The sequence below is a fragment of the Myxine glutinosa genome, chromosome 11, assembly GCF_964187855.1.
Source record: "Myxine glutinosa chromosome 11, kmMyxGlut1.1, whole genome shotgun sequence".
In the NCBI taxonomy this organism is placed as follows: Eukaryota; Metazoa; Chordata; class Myxini; order Myxiniformes; family Myxinidae; genus Myxine; species Myxine glutinosa.
In genome coordinates, this window is record NC_136271.1 from 113931382 (window position 1) to 113953510 (window position 22129).

Below are 22129 nucleotides of genomic sequence, written 5' to 3' on the forward strand. Positions count from 1 at the left end.
ACTGGGACAACAAACAATGCAGTATTTCAAGTAACACTTGTATTACAACCTTTTTGTCCAAATCCAAAGCAAGGTATGCTGCAAGGACCTCAAATTCGAGATAATTACGGTTTTTAAATATTTCATGTACTCATTCTGTATCAAAATGCATGGTCGTGGTGGTTTAAGCTTGGCTTCCAAACTGCTTGGAGTAGCATGGGCAACAGTTTCACAAAAATGAACAGCTTCGGATCCTCAATTCAAACCACACACACAAACACACATATATCTTAGACTTAGAGCCCTCCCGCTAAACATATCCCTGGACTATCGTGTATATGCATTGTGCACATACAGCTGTGAAGACTCCAGACATATTTTTGTCCCTAAACAAAAACACTGAGAAAAATTTTAAAAAAACAATAGAGCAAAGCTTTTTACACGCAATTATCAATGTGTAAAAGTGGTTGCAAATGACCATGCCAGCCTCAAGCAAAATGTCTAGACATGAGCTGTCTGCTGCCAATTTCGTAACAAAAATAACCCTCCATCCTGATCTCCACAAGTCTAGACAATATTCTTCTATAGAAAACTACAAAACCTTGGTCACCAAAGTTCACCTCTGCTCATTTTGAGGTTACCTTAACCTTAAACCCACCCCCGAACCATCATTATTTGTTCGACAAGACATTCATCATTATGAGCTGATCGCAAGACCAGCTGCCAAAAAAAATTCCAAGCCATTTACCCATTTCTTCCACACACAAAAATAAAAAATGTCCACAATCCATCCGGACTGGTTGCAGTAGTAACAAAACAGCACATGACGCAGAGCCTTGCCGGGGTATATAGATTACAGTAGATCTGAGCACCAGTGCAGACTCACGGATAGCAGTTACTACAGCGTTTCATATTCCATTGGGAAAGTGCGACGTCAACAAATCACGCAGTAAATTCCCACATCCATAAATTGTGAAAAATACATTGGAAATGGTTCGTATGTAGAAAAGTTAACCGGTCTCATCATTTTTATTCATTTGCATGACTACGAGCAGGATAACTGGCACGGTGATGCAGACAGACACACACACACACACAACCTTTTATGAGCAGTGGAGATGAGAAAAGTATGGCCCTCAACACACAGACACACACACACAGACAGAGACACACACACAGACAGACAGACAGACAGACAGACACACACACACACACACACACACACACACACACACACACACACACACACACACACACACCTCTTCCCATCCCTTTGGAAACACGTGAGCAGGTGTACAACGCAAACAGGTGAACGCAGTCACCATTGTGCAGCCAATGAAGCAGTTCCTCATTCCCCTTGGTAACCGTTCAAACTGCAAACTTCCTTCAGGGTCAAGTCTGAAAGATGAAAATCTCCAACAGCAAAAATCTTGCAATTTAAGAGCACAAACAAAAAATGAAACTGCCTTTTTTTTTCTTCCCCGCCCCCCACCCGCCCCCCTTTTTATCAACACATCAAAGGTGAAACAACTTGTACGAGGATTTGTTTACACGATCAAATGCTAGCAGGTCACCACAAATGATACTCAAAATAGATGAATACGTTTAAACGTCCCAATGAACAGCAAGACAGGTAACTGGACACAATCTTGTTTATTGGGTCTCTCTGCCTTGCGTGCCCGCGTAATGCAGGGCAGCCAGGCAGGCAATACGCTCAGAGGGAGAAACAAAGAATAAGGGAAATTGCGGGAAAGGGGGGGCGGGGGGGGGTGGTGTGAGCAATACGGTGAGCAGAAGGGGTCGTTCCCATCTGCCAACATCATAGGTATCCTGCTCCGTTTGCACCCTGGGCAACCTACAATAAACACTCGACTCGCTCTTTCCTTCCTGGATGCAGAACAACAAGCCTTGGCTCCGAATCTCGGGGAGAGGGACACAGTCTTTACAATGAACCCAGCCAAAGGTACGGCAAAGTGACTTGTACTGCCACAAGTTTTGTACAAATGTTTTACATAATGCTATAAAAAAGCAAGACCCATAAGAAATGAAAAATCCCAAACCTTCATACTGTAAACAGCAGCTGAGGAGGGTGGGGAAGGGGAGGGATATATCCTAAATTGAGGACTTGTGGGCTGGGACAGGAAGGTCACCATGTCAGAGAAATGGAGCTCAGGGCCGTTAGGCTGGGAAAAGCAATGCCTGGCTCGGGAAGGTCCATTTAGACAAAGGCAAAGTCGAGGTCGAAATGCTTGTACTGGGACAGACGGGGGGAGGTAAAAGTGTGCCTGGGATGGGAACACCACACTTGGCCATGTTTGTCATCGAACGCCAAGCTTGGGGAAGAGAAGGGACGGCTCGTCCAGGCCAGACCCCGTTGCCCAGTGCATGGGAGAGTGTGAGGCCAGCCAAGCATGCCTACCCCGGGGAGGAGAACCGTTTTTCTCAGGGCTGGGAGCCGGCAGCAGCTGCCACGGGGGCAGCTACAGGTGTCCCGGGTGGTGGGAGCATGGGCTGAGATGATGTCAGACTGCCACGTGGCGAGTTCATCCCTGCCACAACGGTAAAAAGAAAGCAATTAGATTGCAGACCTTCACCAGGACTTGTTTTTATGGGGTGTTTGTATGGTATATATTGTGTTGGTGCAGTGTGCAGACGATGCATTTATGATGGTTGTTTATGTTGGTGTGACGGACAGACCGTTTCGGTTTTTTTGTATACATTCACTTTCCCAAAGTATGTATTTTATAGACGTATAAAATAGACTTGTATTTTATAGATACACGTATTTTATTGATGTAGGACGTATTGCTGTAGTACGTGCTTTATAAACGTGATCGGTTGAAAAAAAGATTACGTGCAATACTGGCTGAGCCACCACCAGGTGGAGCTTGTGGCCGACTTTAGCACATTATGTGTCGACAAGGCAAACCCAAATACAAATACAATACTTCCCCCTCCTCTGGTGAGGGTAAATATGTTCTCCATTTGCTCCATTTGCCAATTTGTGATACAAGTAATACTACAACCCTCCCACACCCTTCTCATTAAAGAATCAGCAATAATTGGTGGGCGTTTTTAAAGGTCGTCGATGGAGGCCATCTCTAAAATTTGGCTTCAATCGAGTAAATTTATCCCCAAAAAAATAAAAAATAAAAATAAAAAAAAACCCTCGATTTAAATTTTTTTTCAATCAACCCCGACAACATTGTATGCACATCGTTGACCAAAATGTATTAAATTGTCCTTTGATGGCAAAGTCAAATTTTAGGCTCAGTACGCACGACAATATAGCAAAGTCTCCGTAATCTCCCAAAATACGGGCAAAGATGGAAGATGATCAAGAGCAACAGAATGTAGGTTATATAGAGGGGTGTGCTTTACATTAAAGGAAATACAATCACAGAAATGCATTATGGAAACGACATAGTATTCATAGAATACTTACCCCATGCAGTCAACTTGGTGTGAGCCAACTCTGGTTTTTTTAAAGGGTTTTTTCATTTGAACCAATATGGCTGTCAGACCACGAGACCAATGACATCATAAATTCACATTCTCTAATATAATTGTTGTATAGCTAACGCTCAATCAATTTCAAACTGATCAGATAAAGTGTTGTACTTGTCGAATTATGATGTCATATAAGGCACCAATGACGTCATCATTACCAACACTTATTCCCCATGCAGAGTTCTTTACAATGAGTCACGTTTAAATTTTTCCCATGGAGCAGTTTCGGAGACAGAGGTGCAACGGTTTTTTGTTTTTTCAAAGATGGTGCCTGTACCACATGACCTATGACATCATAATCATTAAACAATTCTAAAGGAAGAGGCGCTCGCTCCTATGGTGAAAATTTCGACCAAGCAACAGTTGTAGAGAATTTTTTTTCATACTGATCGTATCAAGCGTTGTACTTGTCAAATTACGATATCATAAAGAAGGCACTGATGCCATAATCATCAACACTTATTCTCCATGGGGAGTACTTGACAATGCACCAAGCTTAAATTTTTTCCATGTAGCGGGTTCGGAGATAGAGGTGCAACGTTTTTCCAAGATGGCCATGTCCATACCACATGACCTATGACATCATAATTACGACAAATTGTACAGGCGGACGCCCTCCGATGGTGAAATTTTTGTGTCAATCGGACCAACGGTGCCCGAGAATATGCATCTATCTATAATTCCAGCAATCTCTGTGTGTATGTTTGTATGTTTGTATGTTTGTATGTTTGTATGTTTGTATGTTTGTATGTATGTTTGTCTGTGACCGCTGTTTCTCGACAACTACCGGTCCGATATACTTGAAACTTGCCAGGTATATTGCTGGGGACCCGAGGATGTGCTTTTTCAAGGTTTGAAATTAATCGGACAAGCAGTTACCGAGCTATGTCCAAAAAACGATTCAACCAATCAGAGAGCAGCGAGCTATCACGTGTGCCGAACGTGGCGAACAGACTCTGCCTCGGACGGCACATTTGAGAGCGTATTCATTTATTTCACGTTTGCAAACTATGTTGGCGCTATGTTGGCGTTAAACTATGTTTTAAAACTAATAAAAACTAATTTGCGATTCATCGTAACTGCGATATACGACCTTCCGGAGCTCCCGTGAGAGCGTGCGCCATTACGGATAGTAATTCAATTAAAAACATAAAAACATTGTCCCAATTCAGTCAGAGCGAAGGGCGTTGTTTTAAGCGAAGAGCGTTTTATTTTTCCCCTTAAATTCAGTCGCCGGACGGTGAAAGCTTTTTTTTGGGGGCAGCGACGTACGGCCAATCACAGGACACGTTGTTGTGTCGACGTGCCGTGTTGTTTTCCCTCGCGGTTTGGAATGTTTTTCCTTTTCATTTCTTTTCTCTTCCTTACGGAAGTACGGGCATTTCCTTACATTTGCGATTCTTTCGCTTTCCTGCGCGTTTGGGCACGCTATGGCGATTTCTTTACCAAACTCCGAAGCCGTTCGCTTTGGACCAAACCATTTCATGTAAATAGAGGGGGGGGGGGGGGGGATATAATTTTAGATATAGATATCGTACGGGCATGCCCTAGTTTTTAAAATGCAGACATGCACATACGACATGCGTAGGGACACACCCAATCGCTGAACCCCGCTTTTCGCTTCGCAAGCGCAGGGTAATAAAGTACGGCATTTCAGATCATGAGTTTTTGGCCCTACGCGATTGGGTCATTAATGAGGTTCAGGATAAGCAGAAAAAAGAGGGACCAAAAAATAGTTATAAGTTACGTACACAATGTCAGACGTCACAACACACAAACACAACACACAAAGACCCTCCCATGCCGAAAAACCAAGACACATATTAATCACTTTTTCCATCTGTAATCGGCACTCAAATGATGAATCATGAATCACTCAATTTTGAAAAATATATTGCACGAGAAACAGCCATCGTGACAAAATGGACAAATTGGCGCCACAGCACGACTTTGATCATGTGGGTCAGGTGTGCTTCAATCGGTGATATTATGGAATCCATCTTTAGATATCATGTATACCAATTGATCAATGTTGAGTCACATGGTTGGTGTTGGTAGTAACCTGGGACTGTGCTGGGAGATGAATTGGAGAAAAGACTGCTCATGGAACCTTTCCTGCCATGCTCCTTCACCACAGGATCTGAGGTAGATGGCCATAATCAGCAACCATCACAGTGTGTGCACACTATTCAAGCTCAACCACCATAAACCTGTACTCAGAGAGAAAACTGCAAGCAAAATACACTAACAGGGCAAAAGTTATGGAACAGTATTTTATAGACAATGCAAAACAAGCCTTGGTGTGCGGCCATTTAATGTCTTGTAGGACCTCGTCATGCCCCAATCACAACTTAAACATCTATTTGCTACCAGTGTTTGTAACACTTAAGAGTGCCGGTCACGAGGAGGGATACCTGACAGCATGCTCTGTCCAAACAATAGCACACTATACATTATTCCATTAATCCAAAATGTAACTTGTGTGATGTGCATGAGTAATGCGGACTGGAACACCGACCACTCCCTTTGACGTTTCATTGCCTCTTGGACAATCCAAGCATCAAATTGATCAAAACAATACTCTACCTTCACTTTGATGTACAGAAATTTTTTTTAAATTAAGAATGTTCTAATAATTTCTGTCTAAAAACTTAACTCTGATCAATTATCAGTGAATCAACATTTCAAACAATACTGACATTTCATCATCAAACTGGGACATTTTGAAAAACGTGGTTCTGGTTGCTGCAAAATCGTGTTGGTGTGAATAAATGGCGAAATCATGACCGGTTTGATGAAAAAGATTCGGAAATTCAAAACTTGTTAGAAAAACGCCTTTGTAAAAAACAAAACAAAAAAAAAAAAAACTTGTTTTGAACAAAACACGGTGCATCAAATAACTTACGCGTGCAACAAGAACAGCAACACATAATTTGCGTGTGGCACCAAAAAAAACAAAATCTTCGGCACGACACTCATTGTGCAAAAACAATCTGTGGCAGCAAAACAAAGCAATATTGAAATCCAACAACTAGCTGATTCTGGCAATTGCCACAAATTTGTCTGAGCAATAAAAAATATTGTTGGTCCAATTTTTAAAAAATCAAGCTCTTCTCGCCTCGCTCAAAATAATGACGTTTTAACAGACGAGTCTCAAATGTTTTATCACTGGCATGAGCATTTCTCCAATCTTATCAAAGCTAATGATAATTTCTCAATTAGCGTTTTGGATTCAATCTCTCAACGTCCTGTTCGAGAAAGTCTCGACACTGCCCCATTAATCTCTGAAATTAATGGTGCAATCAAGCAAATGAAAAACAAGAGCTATGGCCCCGATTCTATCCCAATGGGATGTTGGAAAATTGCCCACTTCCACACCTTTCTGTTTCATCATTTCTCTGCTTTTTGGGTTCATGAGTTTTTAACCAAGGGATTTCAAGAATGCAAATGTTATAAGGATTTTTAAAAAGGTGACCAGTCAAATCCATGCAACTACTGTATTGTGGAATTCATCTTCTATCGGCCACTGCAAAAAAGATTTTGCCAAAATTATGCAAAGTAGTCTTGTTTCTTTCAGGGAAAGAATTTTAAGGGAGTCGCAGTATGATTTTTGCAAGAATCGTTCGACTATTGACGCGATTTTCTCTCAATGTCAAATTCAGGAAATATATTGAGAGCAAAATCTTCCTCTCTTTGCTGCTTTTATTCATTTTACCAAGGCTTTTGATAGTCTATATCAATGTTTATGGTGGGAAATTTTGGGTCGACTTGGTTGTCCGGGCAATCTAATTTCGCCGATTCGTAGTCTGCATGATGATATGAATAGTCACATCAAAATGAGCAATAAGCTGTCAGCCCCATTCGCGATTGAGATGAGTGTGAGGCGGGGCTTGTTCACATCGCTCGCAGCACCAACATTGTTCACATTTCTCCTTGTGGCTTTTTTGAACACTTCCTTGGGAAGGATGTTCCGAGTGGAATTGCATTCATGTGCGAATTGATGGTGGTATTTACCTCCACCACCGAGAGTGGATGGAGGTTATTTTTACGTATTACCTCCCCAAACCCTGGTTACGGTGCACCTCAGAGTCTCGAGAGGGAACGCGGCAGAAAGATTTGTTATTTTTAGTGTTCTAATAAACCATGGTAAAACCACACCAATACAATTGTAGAACAAACAGGTAATTGTATTAAGAACCCTCACATACACAATACACAACAACATGCATTTTAAAGGCCATTTTCCCTGCTAGAGCGGGGGTTAGCCTTGCGGTCCCCATGACAATCTTCTCCATTTTGCCCTATTTTCTGCATCTCTCCTTGTTAACCACCTTGCCCGCATTTCTTCTTCCACCATCTTTAGCCAAGTCTTTCTCGGTCTTCCCCATCTTCTACTTCCTTCTACATTCATTTCCATCACTCTTCTCAACCAGTCACTTTCATCCTTCCTCAACACATGACCAAACCATCTCAACCTGTTCCTCTTCACAGCATCAATCACAGGCTCTATTCCCATCATCTTTCGCAATTCATCATTTGTCTTCCTCTCTCTCAACGATACTCCGCACATCCGTCGAACCATTCACATTTCCACCCTTTCCAACCTTCGTTGCTGCTCTACGTTGATTACCCATGTCTCGCTTCCATAAATCATAACACTTCTCACACATGCAGCATACACCTTTCCCTTCAGCTTCAACTTATGTCCTCACATACACAATAATAACATTATTAAAGAAAGTACAATGAAAATGTCACTTGCATCAAGTGAACAACACATATGATGGTACCATCATTCCCCAATGCTCTCAAAGCAATAAACTCACGACACGCCAAACGTGAGTGGAATGTAACATTCCCCAAAGTCCGTGCACAGATCCCCACGCTGGTTGAAGCCGTGCAGAACGACGAGAACGAGGAGTTACGAGGTGAGAGGTCAATATGGGAATTGAGCCGATGGGTAAACAAATGGCAATCAACACGATGAGGTTGATATGGAAATCCCAACGACAAAACAAGATGCACTAAGTGGACAGTCTCTTCGAGGACAAAATGGCGCATCAGCCTGTAATGGAGGCGCTCGGTTTTTCTCCAACAATAACTCACGCTTGGTAATAAAACCGGAGACGCAGATTTAATTGCAATCGCAATATAGGACGATGTCGTGGGCAATCCCTTTCATGGGAAGCCTCAACTCATTCGCGACCATCGCAGCCTCGAAAAAGTCAGCTCGCAGCCTCGATGCGATTCACGGCTGCATCTCTCTCATGGCCGTCTCTTCCTCCTCCCTTCTCTTCCGGTTTGTTTTCCGTGCCTTCCTTTTTCCTTCACAAACACTTCTTTTCACGTTTTACTAAAGTCGTCTCCATTTCACACAACAATATTACCTGAAACTAAAAATCCTTCAAGTATATAAGAGCAACAAAGGTGGAAGTGACGGATCCGTAACAGTTGTGCTTTCACTCGTCTGTCTTTGAACTGGGATATCTCAAAGTTGTGTATTGATTCGGCTGAAATTTGGTGGAGAAGTTAGGTATGTGACAAGGAAGAATTTATTAAATTTTGGTGAAGATTCAAATCCTGTTCCTATAATTTTTAAGTGATTCTTCACCATTGAGTGATCTTGCTAAAATCGATATATAGCACGATATCTCAAAAAGCTATGGGTGGATTCAGACCAAACTTTGGCTAAGCAATCAATCCATCTAAAACAAATTTTACATCAACCAATAGTTCCTTAAAAATTTCAAAATTCCCACTCCTTTGCCATTGATGGCGCTGCGTTGAATTTGGTGAACAACCTTGTCTATCTTGGTAGCAATATTTAAAATACCCTCAGCAATGATCGTGAAATTAGTTATCGCATCTCGGCCGCAAGCTTCAGCAAACTGCGGAATCATGTGTGGCACTCCGCTGGCATTAATTTGCATACAAACTTAGCTGTGTATTGTGCCATAGGTTTATCTACTCTTATCTAAAGACGTGAAACTTTCCCCCTGTATGCCAACCACATTAAATGGATCAATGCAGCAACATCACTTGCGTTAAAATTCTTAAAATAAATTGGTCTGACTTTGTATCTTAGAGATGTTGGGTGCATTTCGAACTTCAAACCCATGTTCGTGCATCTGGCCTTAGCAAAGCTGCGTTACGACAACCGACTGCCAAAAATCAATTTTCTATTCTGAAATTGCTGCTGGCCATCGTAATAGTGGTGATGAATATCTACGCTACAAAGACCATCTCAAATGACTTTGAAAAAGATGTGAAGTTAGCATTTCCACATGGGAGCAATCCTGTCGCTGCGGTAACAATTGGAAAGAGTTGTGTGAAAATGGCATTGCGAAAATGATCGACAAGCAAAATTATATTCACGATTAACAGTCTTAATATTGTCATTTTGTCATGTCCATGGCCAATGAACACCGGCCTCAGACGGATAGCCGATCGGTTAACTCCAAGGCAGCAGTTCAACACTTGGCGGAATCTTTTTTGGCACACACTGGACAGGAAGGAACTGAGGTCTTGCCTGTACGAGCACACAGGGTCTAATCTGAAACCGACAGAACAAAGAAACGCGACACAAGAATAAAATGCACAATAAATGAATTTAATGAAAATAAATGCGGTACGATAAAAATGAAATGCGAGGTAAAAACTATAACTCCTACGGTGAGGATCCTCCATCAGACACAATTACACAACAATGGAATGATAAAAGAAAACAACTGCCCATCCATGGTACACTGAATCTTGTGGTGAGGCAGTTGCCCTGAAACAACTTGCCTTTGCCTCTTGGAAGGCTAATCCAACTGAAGGCAATCTCAGTTCCTTCCACCAAGCTCAGAACAAGTGTGTGTCTACCCTCAGGAGAGCCAGGAAGCACTATCTCTCCTCACTCAAGAATGAACTCTCAAACCTGTCTCCTTCCTCCAAATCCTGGTGGCGTCTGGTCAAATCCGTTTCTGGTGTTTGTTCCCCCTCCATCCCCTCCCTTACCTCAAATGGCCACACAGTTGACATCGCACGTGACAAAGCCGAATGCCTCAACTCTGTGTTTGCCTCAAAATCCTTAGTCCCAAACCCTTCTCTCTCTGTTCCCACCTTTCCCAGTCGAACCCAACTGCTCCTGAACTCTGTGTCCTTCTCTCCTGACAAGGTGGAGGAGTTTTTGTCAAACCTCGACTCTGATTCTGCAACTGGACCAGACGGCATCAGCCCACGGGTCCTAAAATCCTGCTCTGCCGCTCTATTTCACCCTCTCTCTGTTCTTTTCACCCTATCTTTTGCTCAAGGTCATCTGCCAGCATCCTGGAAATCAGCTAACATTACCGCTTTACACAAAAAAGGTGCAAAAACAGATCCTTGCAACTACAGACCAATCAGCCTGCTCCCAATTATCAGCAAAGTCATGGAATCCATCATTGCTTCGGATATGAAATCTTTCCTCTTCTCCAATGGCTTGATCTCTGATCATCAATTTGGTTTCAGACCAGGTCACTCTACTCTGGACATGCTGCTTCTGCTGTCTCAACAATGGATGGAGGTCCTCAATGCCAAACAGGAAATCAGAGCCGTCTCCCTTGACATATCACGTGCCTTCGATACGGTCTGGCACCCAACTCTGCTCACCAAACTCTCCTCCTATGGTATCCATGGAAATCTCCATGCATGGCTTGCGGACTTCCTCTCTGGTCGTAGTCAACGTGTGGCCCTGAATGGATTTCTCTCATCTCCCCTTCCTGTTCAGGCTGGAGTTCCCCAAGGCAGTGTGCTGGGCCCTGTGCTTTTTCTGGTCTTTATCAATGATCTCTCCGACTCTCTGGAAAATCCTCTCTATCTCTTTGCTGATGACTCCACTCTCTGCCGCTCCATTCCTCTTCCCTCAGATCGGCAGTCTGCAGCCTCCTCACTCTCTGAAGACCTGGACAAAATCACAGACTGGTCAAACAAGTGGAACATGTCTTTCAATCCTGACAAATCTCACTCTCTTACTATGTCTCTCCGAAAAGATCGACTGGACAACCCTCCCATCTACTTTCTCAACAATCCTCTCCAAGAAGTTCTGTCGCTCAAGCTTTTTGGTCTCACTATCTGCCATGATCTTTCTTGGGAAAACCACATTTCCAAGCTGGCCTCCAAAGCCAGTCGCCGACTGGGCATCCTCCGTCGTGCGAAGTCCTTCCTCGGCACACCTGAGCTCCTCACCACATACAAGGCTTTCATCCGCAGCTCAATGGAATACTGTTCTCCCCTAAGGGCTGGTGCTCCTGCCTCACACCTGGCTCGGCTTCACGCTGTTGAATCCAAAGCTTTCAAAATCATTGGAATCTCCCGCGATGAAGCTATCTCTGAGGGCCTTTCACTCGCTCACCGCAGGCAGGTAGGTGGTCTTTCTGTCTTCTACCGACTCCTCTCCGGCCTTGCTCCCCCAGCTCTCTCTGTGCTCTGTCCCCCAAATATTCCTACAGGTCGCACAAGATCTGCCAGCAACCCTCTGATGGTTAAACTGCCGAAATCTCGGCTCTCTGCTCACCTTCACTCTTTCATTCCTCTTTTCTCCCGCCTCTGGAACAAACTCCCACACTCCCTTCAATACCACTCTTCCCTCCAGGTCTTTAAAACAGCTGTTCACCACCATCTCTTATCTTCCCCCATCCAAAACCTTGATCTTTTCTACCCCCACTAATTCACCCCAGATCCACCTTGTTTGAAATTCCAACTTCTTTCCTGGAAGTCCTGGCAGTGTCCATATGTTTATACCTCTCCCCCCGCCCCCCCCCCCCACCCCCCTTCACATGCCTCCCCCCAAAGCCCTCTCCCTCCCACAGATCTCTCGATGTCTCCATGTCTCTCGGTCCCTGCTCTCAAATGTTGTGTTTGTGTCCTTCCCCCTCTCTCCTCATCTTGTCTACCGCTCCCGATGTTATTTGTTTTATGTGTCTGTTTGTCTTTCTGTGTGATTAATGTTCGCTCTTTCACGAGCCTCGATCTTGTATACAAAAAAAAAAAAAAAAAAAAAAAAAAAAAAAAAAACTTCGTTCGTCGGCCGGTACTCAGCTCCGGCCTCAAAAAGGGCTGTGGGATGCCTGGTGGCCGTGGAACGGGTCCCACAGTTCGGCCAATGGCCCGATCGTCGGCGGGAGTAAGATGGCGCCGAATCGCTCTTCCGTCAAGTCCCACTCCGTTTGAACCGCCACAAGCCCCACGAAGCGTCGCTTTCTGGCTCCTCTTCGACGGCTGCGACAATCTCTTCCTTGATAGTGCCAACAGTTTACAAAGGCTCCAAAATCACTCCACAGCGTGCCCGGGCACGAAAACGCAGCCGTTCCCTCACGCGACGAATAACTAAGAGAGCGAGCAAGGGGAGATGTCGTCGTCTTCTCTCTCAAACATTCGACCTCTGAAATCACCCCTGACCAATCGCCGAGCTTCGTCAACACCACTCCATGTCCCCTGGACCAATCTCGACTCTCGGGGTGTGGTCTCTCGTTACGAGTTGTCGGGGCAGAGTGTAGTCTCTATTGGCAATGTCAGTTGTTGTGGTTTAAGGGACCAAGTGAATGTAAAACCGGAAGGGAAAATCACAGGAAGCAATTACACACGGGAATTAATCTTAAGCCCTGTCTTGTTAACACAAAAACCACGCCCCTTATGGCGACATGCAAACACTTAACCTGACAGGTTCCCTACTTATTACATCTGGGTTCTTCTTCACGTCTAAGGTCCAAGCTAAAACCTATACATTCCTATCTCCATTATGGTATTTCTTCCCTACCCCCACAAATGTAACAATATGAATCGCCCTTTTAACCCAAATCAATGATCGGTGACTTATTCTGTTTAACCCCTTCTACTATTTGGAATTATTTTTTGTAACTCAATGATTTCACGAATTGGCCTTATCCTGTCATAGGACAGCTAATGATGATAATCTTTGCGCCATGAGAGCTACTCAATCGTGATTTGGTTCACTTTTTTGCAATCCTGCAGGGGCACAATGCATGTCTCGATTGAGCTACCTGCAAAATAATAAATGAAATGGAAAAATTGTTTTTACAAGTTTGAGGTGGGATTGACGATATTATTTTATTTTATTCAGTCTATCATTCAGTTTTATCAAGCCTGTAACTGGCATCCCAGAATCCCGCAGATCCTCCATCACACTTCAACAATGTGCTCCAAGGCATGGCATTCCACCAATCCCATTTCAACATTTTTAGGCCCAGAATACACCCTATTTTTGCACCGTGTCTGTGTCCTTTTCTCTTGCGTGGTATTCCAAATCGCACTGATGCTTGCCTTGCACCCCGATATCTCATTATTAAAGGTTTTATGTCATGACAGAGTTTAGTATCTTGCCCAAAAATGTCGGCATTCTCTTCCCTGAAGGGAATTCTCAATGGTTTGTTAAGTTAGTTTGGCCTGTAGTCTTCACTTCATAACATTCCCCATGGTGAATTTGAGGATTACACGGGTCTTCATTACCATGATGGGGGTTCTACTCTAACAGCAAATAAACATTCCTCACTGAACTCCATACATTTTATTCGTCTTGGACATGGCGTGATGAAAGAAAGCAACAAAATCCATTCCAAGGCCATGTACAGAAGGTATCTGTTCAAATCAGAACCAAACATCTGGGCAATTCTCAGCTGGAAAGCAGCGACTTGTCATTTCACCATTGGTAGTATAGTGCGGTAGAAGATACTATAGAAAAAGAGGGTTTTTTAATTGAGTTTCATATTCATTCATTTGAAGCGCATTGCATTTTACCTTTGCAAACTCGCACAAAACCTCAAATATATTTTATAAACATACGGGTTTGCCTTTTTGAAAAGATCAGGAGCTTATTGCTGTGTAACCACCTTTAGTGGTATTTAAGAGGAGGCTGTGTGGACGTCGTATTTAAGAAAAAGTGATTTGTACATTGCTGCATCTACAGACAATGGATGTTTGAGCTGTGTTGTCTTACAGAAGTATGCATGTTCCATGGCCTCACGGGGAGGGAGTCTGGTCTGGTGATCATAACGCAACAGCTTGTCCAGAAAGTCCAATGCCTCCGGGCTCACCAAATGTTGATTCTCACTGTGTACAAAGCGCTCCCAGCGCTTCCGTGAATGCCTGCGATGAAACACATGTACCTTATCACCACATAATAAACAAAATCACAACTTTGGACTCTCCCAGATTCCAGAAAAAAGGGGAAAAAACACGAGTCAAAAAATAAATAAATAAATAAACGTTCATCTGATATGCAAGTCAACTGAAGTATCAACAGCAACAACAAACCAATGACAAATGCAGCAAATTTGCGCAATAATATGAAAAGCATTTCTAGCTGAACCAAGTGAGGATACAGAAACATTATTGCACGAGGACAAGCAAAACAAATTCAAGCCAAAGAGAAACGCTTCCTGAAAAAAAAAAGATAATAGATAAAAAGGCATGAACCACCTTTAGAGGCCATTTTTCCCCGCAGAGCAGGGTTTGGCCTTTTTGGGGCACCCTGGTCCCCTTTTTGAAGCAATGTTTTATGGCCGGATGCCCTTCCTGCCGCCAACCCTGTTAGTCCCCTCTTGCGACACACAGGGAATTACCAGTGACCTGGTACTCAATTTGCCGACCTCGGAAGGATGACAGGCTGAGTCAACCCCCCTGGTGTTAATTCAGCGATAAACCGGGATTCAAACCCAGGATCCTAGGATCCCAAGCCAGCACCCTAACCGCTAAGCTAACACCAGGCTAAGCCAATAGATAAAAAGGCATGACACCTTGAAAAAGCATTTAAATATTTTTCGGTTGTTTCACTAGTGGTTTCACTAGTAGATGTCCACTAGTAGATGGGAGGGTTGTCCAGTCGGTCTTTTCAGAGAGACGTCGTAAGAGTGTGAGATTTGTCAGGATTGAAAGACATGTTCCACTTGTTTGCCCAGTCTGTGATTTTGTCCAGGTCTGCAGAGAGTGAGGAGGCTGCAGACTGCCGATCTGAGGGATGAGGAATGGAGTGGCAGAGAGTGGAGCTATCAGCAAAGAGATAGAGAGAATTTTCAAGAGAGGCAGAGAGATCATTGATGAAGACCAGAAAAAGCACAGGGCCCAGAACACTGCCTTGGGGAACTCCAGCCTGAACAGGAAGAGGAGATGAGAGAAACCCATTCAGGGCCACACGTTGACTACGACTAGAGAGGACGTCCGCCAGCCATGCGTGGAGATTTCCATGGATACCAAAGGAGGAGAGTTTGGTGAGCAGAGCGGGGTGCCAGACCGTATCGAAGGCACGTGATATGTCGAGGGAGACAGCTCTAATTTCCTGTTTGGCATTGAGGACCTCCATCCATTGTTGAGACAGCAGAAGCAGCATGTCCAGAGTAGAGTGACCTGGTCTGAAACCAAATTGATGATCAGAGATCAAGCTAATGGAGAAGAGGAAAGATTTCATATCCGAAGCAATGATGGATTCCTTGACTTTGCTGATAATTGGGAGAAGGCTGATTGGTCTGTAGTTGCTAGGATCTGTTTTTGCACCTTTTTGTGTGAAGCGGTGATGTTGGTTGATTTCCAAGCAGATGACAGTTGACCTCCTTGATGCAATTAGATGAGAAAGTAAGCAAAAATGGAAAATTCAAGATGGCCGCCATAGCTCAAAATTGCTACTAACAGGGGTCGCACTTAACTTAATTTTGTAGACTTAGAAGATGCAGTAGTTTTAGATGCTGCTTAATTTGTATTACTCAAATGAAGTTGAGTTCAGATTCCCATGTCCCACAGCAGGTAGGCTCATGAATGATTTGGCTGTCTTGACTGAGGGTCTTGGTGCTACATGGGCACAGTAGTGTTGATTTGGATCTGGTCGTGATTGAGTACCTTGGTTAGGTAGGATGAGTAAGAGTTTATGAAGGTACAATTGGAGTACTTGAGCTTTTTTTTCAAATTGGACTTTTGATTTTGGTAATGGTACCAAAACAAAATGGCTGACTCCTTTCAAAAGGTACCACTTGATACTTAACATTCACAAGCAAGCGCTAGTAGACAAGGCAACTGCCTTAATGTCCATCTGAAGGACGCCGGCCGTACTCACTGTTGCAGCACCAGGGAGACGCTTTATCGTGATGCTGGGAAACGAACCCAGATGACAGCTCAAAGCCACGTGCCCGAACTGAGCTATCCTGGTTAAATGAATGCTTGCTCCCTGAAGTAAAGAGACTAAAGTAGAAAAATGTACAGCAGATGTGAGAGAAATTTTTGTTTTTGTTAGGGTGTAAAGTGCAGCAGGCCATTGCTGAAGAGCTGTACTGCACCCAGGTGACCCTCAATTTCTTTGACCGCCTGGCTGCTGTTGGTGTCACCCGTGACAATGGCCGACTGGTCAAACGGCTTGATGAACCTTGTGGGGATTTTCTGATTTCAGACAGACTACGAGAGGTGATGCAACATGAGCGGCCATCGATTTATATATTATATATATATATATATAGATATACATATACAAAAATTGCATATATTAAAATATTATATCTTCTCCCCCCCCACCCCCCCTGCCCTCCTTTCATTTCCTCTCCCATATATAATCCTTCCCTTCCTTATCCTTGCTTCCATCTTTTTCAAAATACCTTTCATTTTCACCCCACTTCTCCCACATTACTGTCCCGACCCTTCACTTATTTTAACTTCAAAAAAGAAAATTCAAAAATGGTTCACTCGCCTTGTTAGATTTGTCCTTTTTGTCCAACTTTTCCCAATGAGGAACCTCTTCAAAGTCTTAACCATTTTTATTCTCCTTCCCTGTCTCAAGACTCCACACTATCCACAAAATCACAACTCAGTCATTTCAGTCCTTCACTTATCCATGAGCATCAAACAATGCATGAAAATCTTTCAAAAGATGAAGATAAAATTAGGATCTGCAATTGTGTGTTGGTGATGCTGAATATTATTACGATGACGCTGACGATTATGACGTTTTCTTCCTGCAGATGCTTTTGATGCCCGATTCTGAGCTCGCGGAAACCTACAGTGAAAGGGAGAAGAAAGAGTTCCTCTACGTGCTTTTCCGCCACCTGTGCCTTGGTGGTGTTGTGTGTCAATTTGAAGATGTCATTGATCCTTACTTTGATATTACCAAGGATATTTACAAACAACTCATTGGGTCAGCACTTTCAAATATTATACATAAGCTCCCATACAGAACTCATGCTTACGTCTTTTCCCCAGATGTAGTCAAGGTTACAAATGAGAAATTTCAGAAAGCTTATTTTTTACTGATAGTAAAAAGAACATGTGCTGTAATTTGTTTTAATTTGAGAAACAATGATCTTACACGGGCAGCTGAGTATGGAAGTGAAATGAAAATGGACGGTATGGGAGTTCTGGTCATCATTAATCTGGTTTGTCAAAAGTTGCTCTGAGTATCACCGTGGGTGATGTTGTGATGGATCACAATTGTAGTCAGCATGGTGTCGAGGAGGGTGAGGAGGCTTGAAGTGACAAGTTGTCACCTGTATTATTTGGGGATTTTCAGATAATTGCAGAATGGAGAAAATATTTCACTGTATTTTATTCCTTACAGTGTTGTGAAGGATTCAGATACCAAGTCAATACGGATTACATCTGCTGTATATCGAATTACTGCTTACGTAAGTATCGAATGAAAGCAACACATTCTTGATAAGCACTATAATCACGAAAAGGATGTCCTTAGAACTACGGTATACAAAACCTAACAAATCTATAATAATAATAATAAACATACACAACATGACCAAAAGTATGCGGACACCTCTTATAATTAGTGGATTCGGCTGTTTCAGCCACACCTATTCCTGACAGGTATATATGATCAAGCACACAGCCATGCAATCTCCATAGACAAACAATGTCAGTTGAATGGGCCGGACTGACGATCTCAGTGACTTTCAACGTGGCACCGTCATTGGATGCCACCTTTCCAACAAGTCAGTTTGTAAAATTTCTGCCCTGTCAAATGTTAAGTGCTGTTATTGTGAAGTGGAAACGTCTAGGAGCAACAACAGCTCAGCTGCGAAGTGATGGGCCACACAAGATCACAGAAAGGGACCGCCGAGTGCTGAAGCGTGGAGCGCGTTGAAATTGTCTGCCTTCAGTTGCAACACTCACTACCGAGTTCCAAACTGCCTCTGGAAGCACCGCCAGCACAACAACTGTTCGTCGGCAGCTTCATGAAATGGGTTTCCATGGCCGAGCAGCCGCACACAAGCCTAAGATCACCATGGGCAATGCAAGCGTCGGCTGGAGTGGTGTAAAGCTCACTGCCATTGGACTCTGGAGCAGTGGAAACGCGTTCTCTGGAGTGATGAATCACAATTCACCATCTGGCAGTCTAACGGATGAATCTGGGTTTGTCGGATGTCAGGAGAACGCAACTGCCTGAATGCATAGTGCCAACTGTAAAGTTTGTTAGAGGAGGAATAATGGGCTGGGGCTGTTTTTCGTGGTTCCGGCTTGGCCACTTAGTTCCAGTGAAGGGAAATCTTCACGCTGCAGGATACAATGACGTTCTAGACAATTGTGTGCTTCCAACTTTGTGGCAACAGTTTGGGGAAGGCTCTTTCCTGTTTCAGCATGACAATGCCCCCTTGCACAAAGCGAGGTCCATACAGAAATGGTTTGTTGAGATCGGTGTGGAAGAACTTGATTGGCCTGCACAGAGCCCTGACCACAACCCCATCAAACACCTTTGGGATGAATTGGAATGCCGACAGCGAGCCGGGCCTAATCGCCCAACATCAGTGCCCGACCTCACTAATGCTCTTGTGGCAGAATGGAAGCAAATCCCAACAGCAATGTTCCAACAACTAGTGGAAAGCCTTCCCAGAAGAGTGGAGGCTGTTATAGCAGCAAAGAGGGGAGGGCGAGGGGGGTGGGGGGGGACCAACTCCATATTAATGCCCATGATTTTGAAATGAGATGTTCGATGTTCGGGTGTCCACATACTTTTGGTCATGTAGTGTACGTGCAATACCCCTGGGTGCTCAGCTGGTAGAATAAACAGTATACTGCACTGACTAAAGGTATTTTAAATCAATTTCAATGGTTGCTAGAAGGCAGGGCAGCAGGTAGAATCATACTAACATAATCATAAGACTTTAAACAAACAAACAAAAGATACCTATGTTTGTGGGGCAGGTTCACCTGTCCTCCACCTTCCCCCCCTCCCCCATAATCTACCTTAGATCCCGATTTTTAAAAAATTCTTTTAACAAACTTTGGTGCATCATGGGTAATGAAGGTTGTGGTCGAGTTTCATCGAAAAGGAAAGGAAATACCTATTTTGGGGGGGGCAACCCCCTCCCCCATACACCCCCAAAGGGGAGGACTTTTCTTTTTAACGTCGTGAGCAAACTTTAGTCAAAACATAATAATTTTATTTGTGCCAAGTTTGGTCACAATCCCATCAGCGGTTTCGGAGAAGATGTTGCAAGTGTTTACGGACTGGACGGACGGACGAGGCGCCATCGCATAAGCTCATCTGAACTTAGTTCCAGGTGAGCTAAAAATTGAGACTCATTGTGGTGCAATTGCTGAAACCTCGTTGCATTTACTATTGCGGGTTCGATTCCCGTAGCTGCTCAGAACCCTGGTCCGCAGAGGAGATGGGCACCACTGGGTCTATTTCCCCTTTCGAAACACCATTATGGATTTCCAACAACTTTTATATGCTTATGACCTCCACTATCTCTAACACCGCTGTAATCATTCCATGTGATGAAATCTTTTTGCAGGACAAACATGGAAGTTGCTATCCATCTCCACGTGAGCATGAACAAAACTTTGCTTACCTCATACTTGATCCAAGCAAACATCAAGCAACTGTACTCTACCATTGTTACGGGACTAAAACCGGTTGGTAATATGTTACCTTGGGTTGGCGGTGAGAATATTTGAGTTAACGCTAACAATATTGCCAACAGATTGAAGTTACCGGGTGTTAAAGCCAAAACAAATGATAGAGTTGAAACTATCTACAAACCCGAGTTCTTCACCCGGTTAAAACCATTGAAGAAGTTCCACAATTGTTACATTTTCCCATTCCGAAGGGACAAAAGGGACTATTATAATTGGTCTGTATGTCAGATCTACTGTGATCTATATGACCTAGGGAGGCTCTGAATTATTAAATCTATAACTCTTCTTCTTTCTTGTTTCACTCCAAACTCGATTAAAATTTGCACTTGCTAAAAAACATTTTCTGCTACTTAATTGTATTTTTGTTTTATGTCAGAAAATATATATTTAATGATGAAATTTGGTTTGTTATACTGCACTTCACTTCTGTATCTTTGCTCGATTCATGTTCATTAAACTGTTTCCACTTCTGGCCATGATTCATATTATTCTCAGAAATGAAAATTTGAATGCTGTCCGAAAGCAGTGAACGTCTTCTGAGAAGATGAAAACACCTATGGTGGTGATATGTGACAAATTGGCAGGGTGTGCTGATCAAGCTTACACACCGTCAATCCGATGTAGGCCGGCGCACGCAATGATGTCTCGCCCTTCATTCAGAGCACCAGGGTGACGGTTTATAGTTGGCTCGAGGTTCAAATCCATGCTGGACATTTGAGACGAGTGTGCATATCTCCAGGCTATGTCGATAGCCCTTGAAACAATTAATTACCTGTGACTTTACTTGTTTAAAACGTCTCAATCATGCTGCTCACACCCTTTGTAAATGGTGCTCACGCAGTTGTACACGACACATATTCTCACGTGGTTGCAACTTCAGTATGTTCATGATGATACTGTTCACCACAGTTTTTTTTGTTTTTTTTTTAATACAAAATCGAGGCTCGTGTAAGAGCTAACATTAATCACCAAAAAAAAAAATAACCGGACATATAAAACATACAATAAAGGGAGCGGGAGACAAGATGGGGAGAGAAAGGGAAGCACACAAGCACAAAAGTAGAGAACAGGGACATCGGGAGATCTGTGGGAGGGAGAGGACTTGGGGGGTGGGAGGCGTGGGAAGGGGGTGGGGAGAGTGGTGGGAGAGGTATAAAACACATGGACACAGCTAGGACTTCCAGGAAAGGAGTCGGAATTTCAGAAAAGTGGATCTGGAGTGAATTAACGGGGGTAGAAAAGATCAAGGTTTTGGATGGGGGAAGATAAGAGATGGTGGTGAACAGCTGTTTTAAAAATCTGGAGGGAGGAGAGGGATTGAAGAGAGTGAGGGAGTTTGTTCCAGAGGTGGGATAAAAGAGGAATGAAAGAGTGAAGGTGAGCACAGAGCCTAGATTTTGGCAGTTTAACCATAAGACGGTTGCAGGCAGATCTTGTGCGACCTGCAGAAATATTTGGGGGATAGAGCCCTGAGAGAGCTCGGGGAGCAAGGCCGGAGAGGAGTCGGTAGAAGACAGAAAGACCACCAACCTGCCTGCGGTGAGTGAGTGAAAGGCCCTCGGAGTTAACTTCATCGCGGGAGATTCCAATGATTCTGAATGCTTTGGTTTCAACAGCGTGAATTCGAGCTAGGTGTGAGGCAGGAGCACCGGCCCAGAGGGGAGAACACTTCCATTGAGCTGCGGATGAAAGCCTTGTATGTGGTGAGGAGCTCAGATGTGCCAAGGAAGGACTTCGCACGACGCATGATGCTCAG

The 22129-nt window shown here is 43.6% G+C and overlaps 1 protein-coding gene and 1 long non-coding RNA gene across 2 annotated transcripts; one reads left to right on the forward strand and one right to left on the reverse strand.

Moving 5' to 3' along the window:
- Positions 1–1613: 1613 nt before the first annotated feature.
- Positions 1614–14605, reverse strand: LOC144894338 (uncharacterized). The gene is made up of 3 exons (XR_013625034.1): positions 14465–14605; positions 5552–5629; positions 1614–2528 (listed from the first exon to the last, which is right to left on the reverse strand). It is a non-coding gene; the product is annotated as an uncharacterized LOC144894338 (long non-coding RNA).
- Positions 14606–15768: 1163 nt separating this feature from the next.
- Positions 15769–20845, forward strand: LOC144894339 (cilia- and flagella-associated protein 300-like). Its single transcript, XM_078787023.1, has 4 exons — positions 15769–16914; positions 17466–17638; positions 18059–18125; positions 20250–20845. The coding sequence occupies exons 2-4, from the start codon at positions 17466–17468 to the stop codon at positions 20376–20378; spliced, it is 369 nt and encodes a 122-aa protein (XP_078643149.1). The 5' UTR covers positions 15769–16914; the 3' UTR covers positions 20379–20845.
- The last annotated feature ends 1284 nt before the right edge of the window (positions 20846–22129 follow it).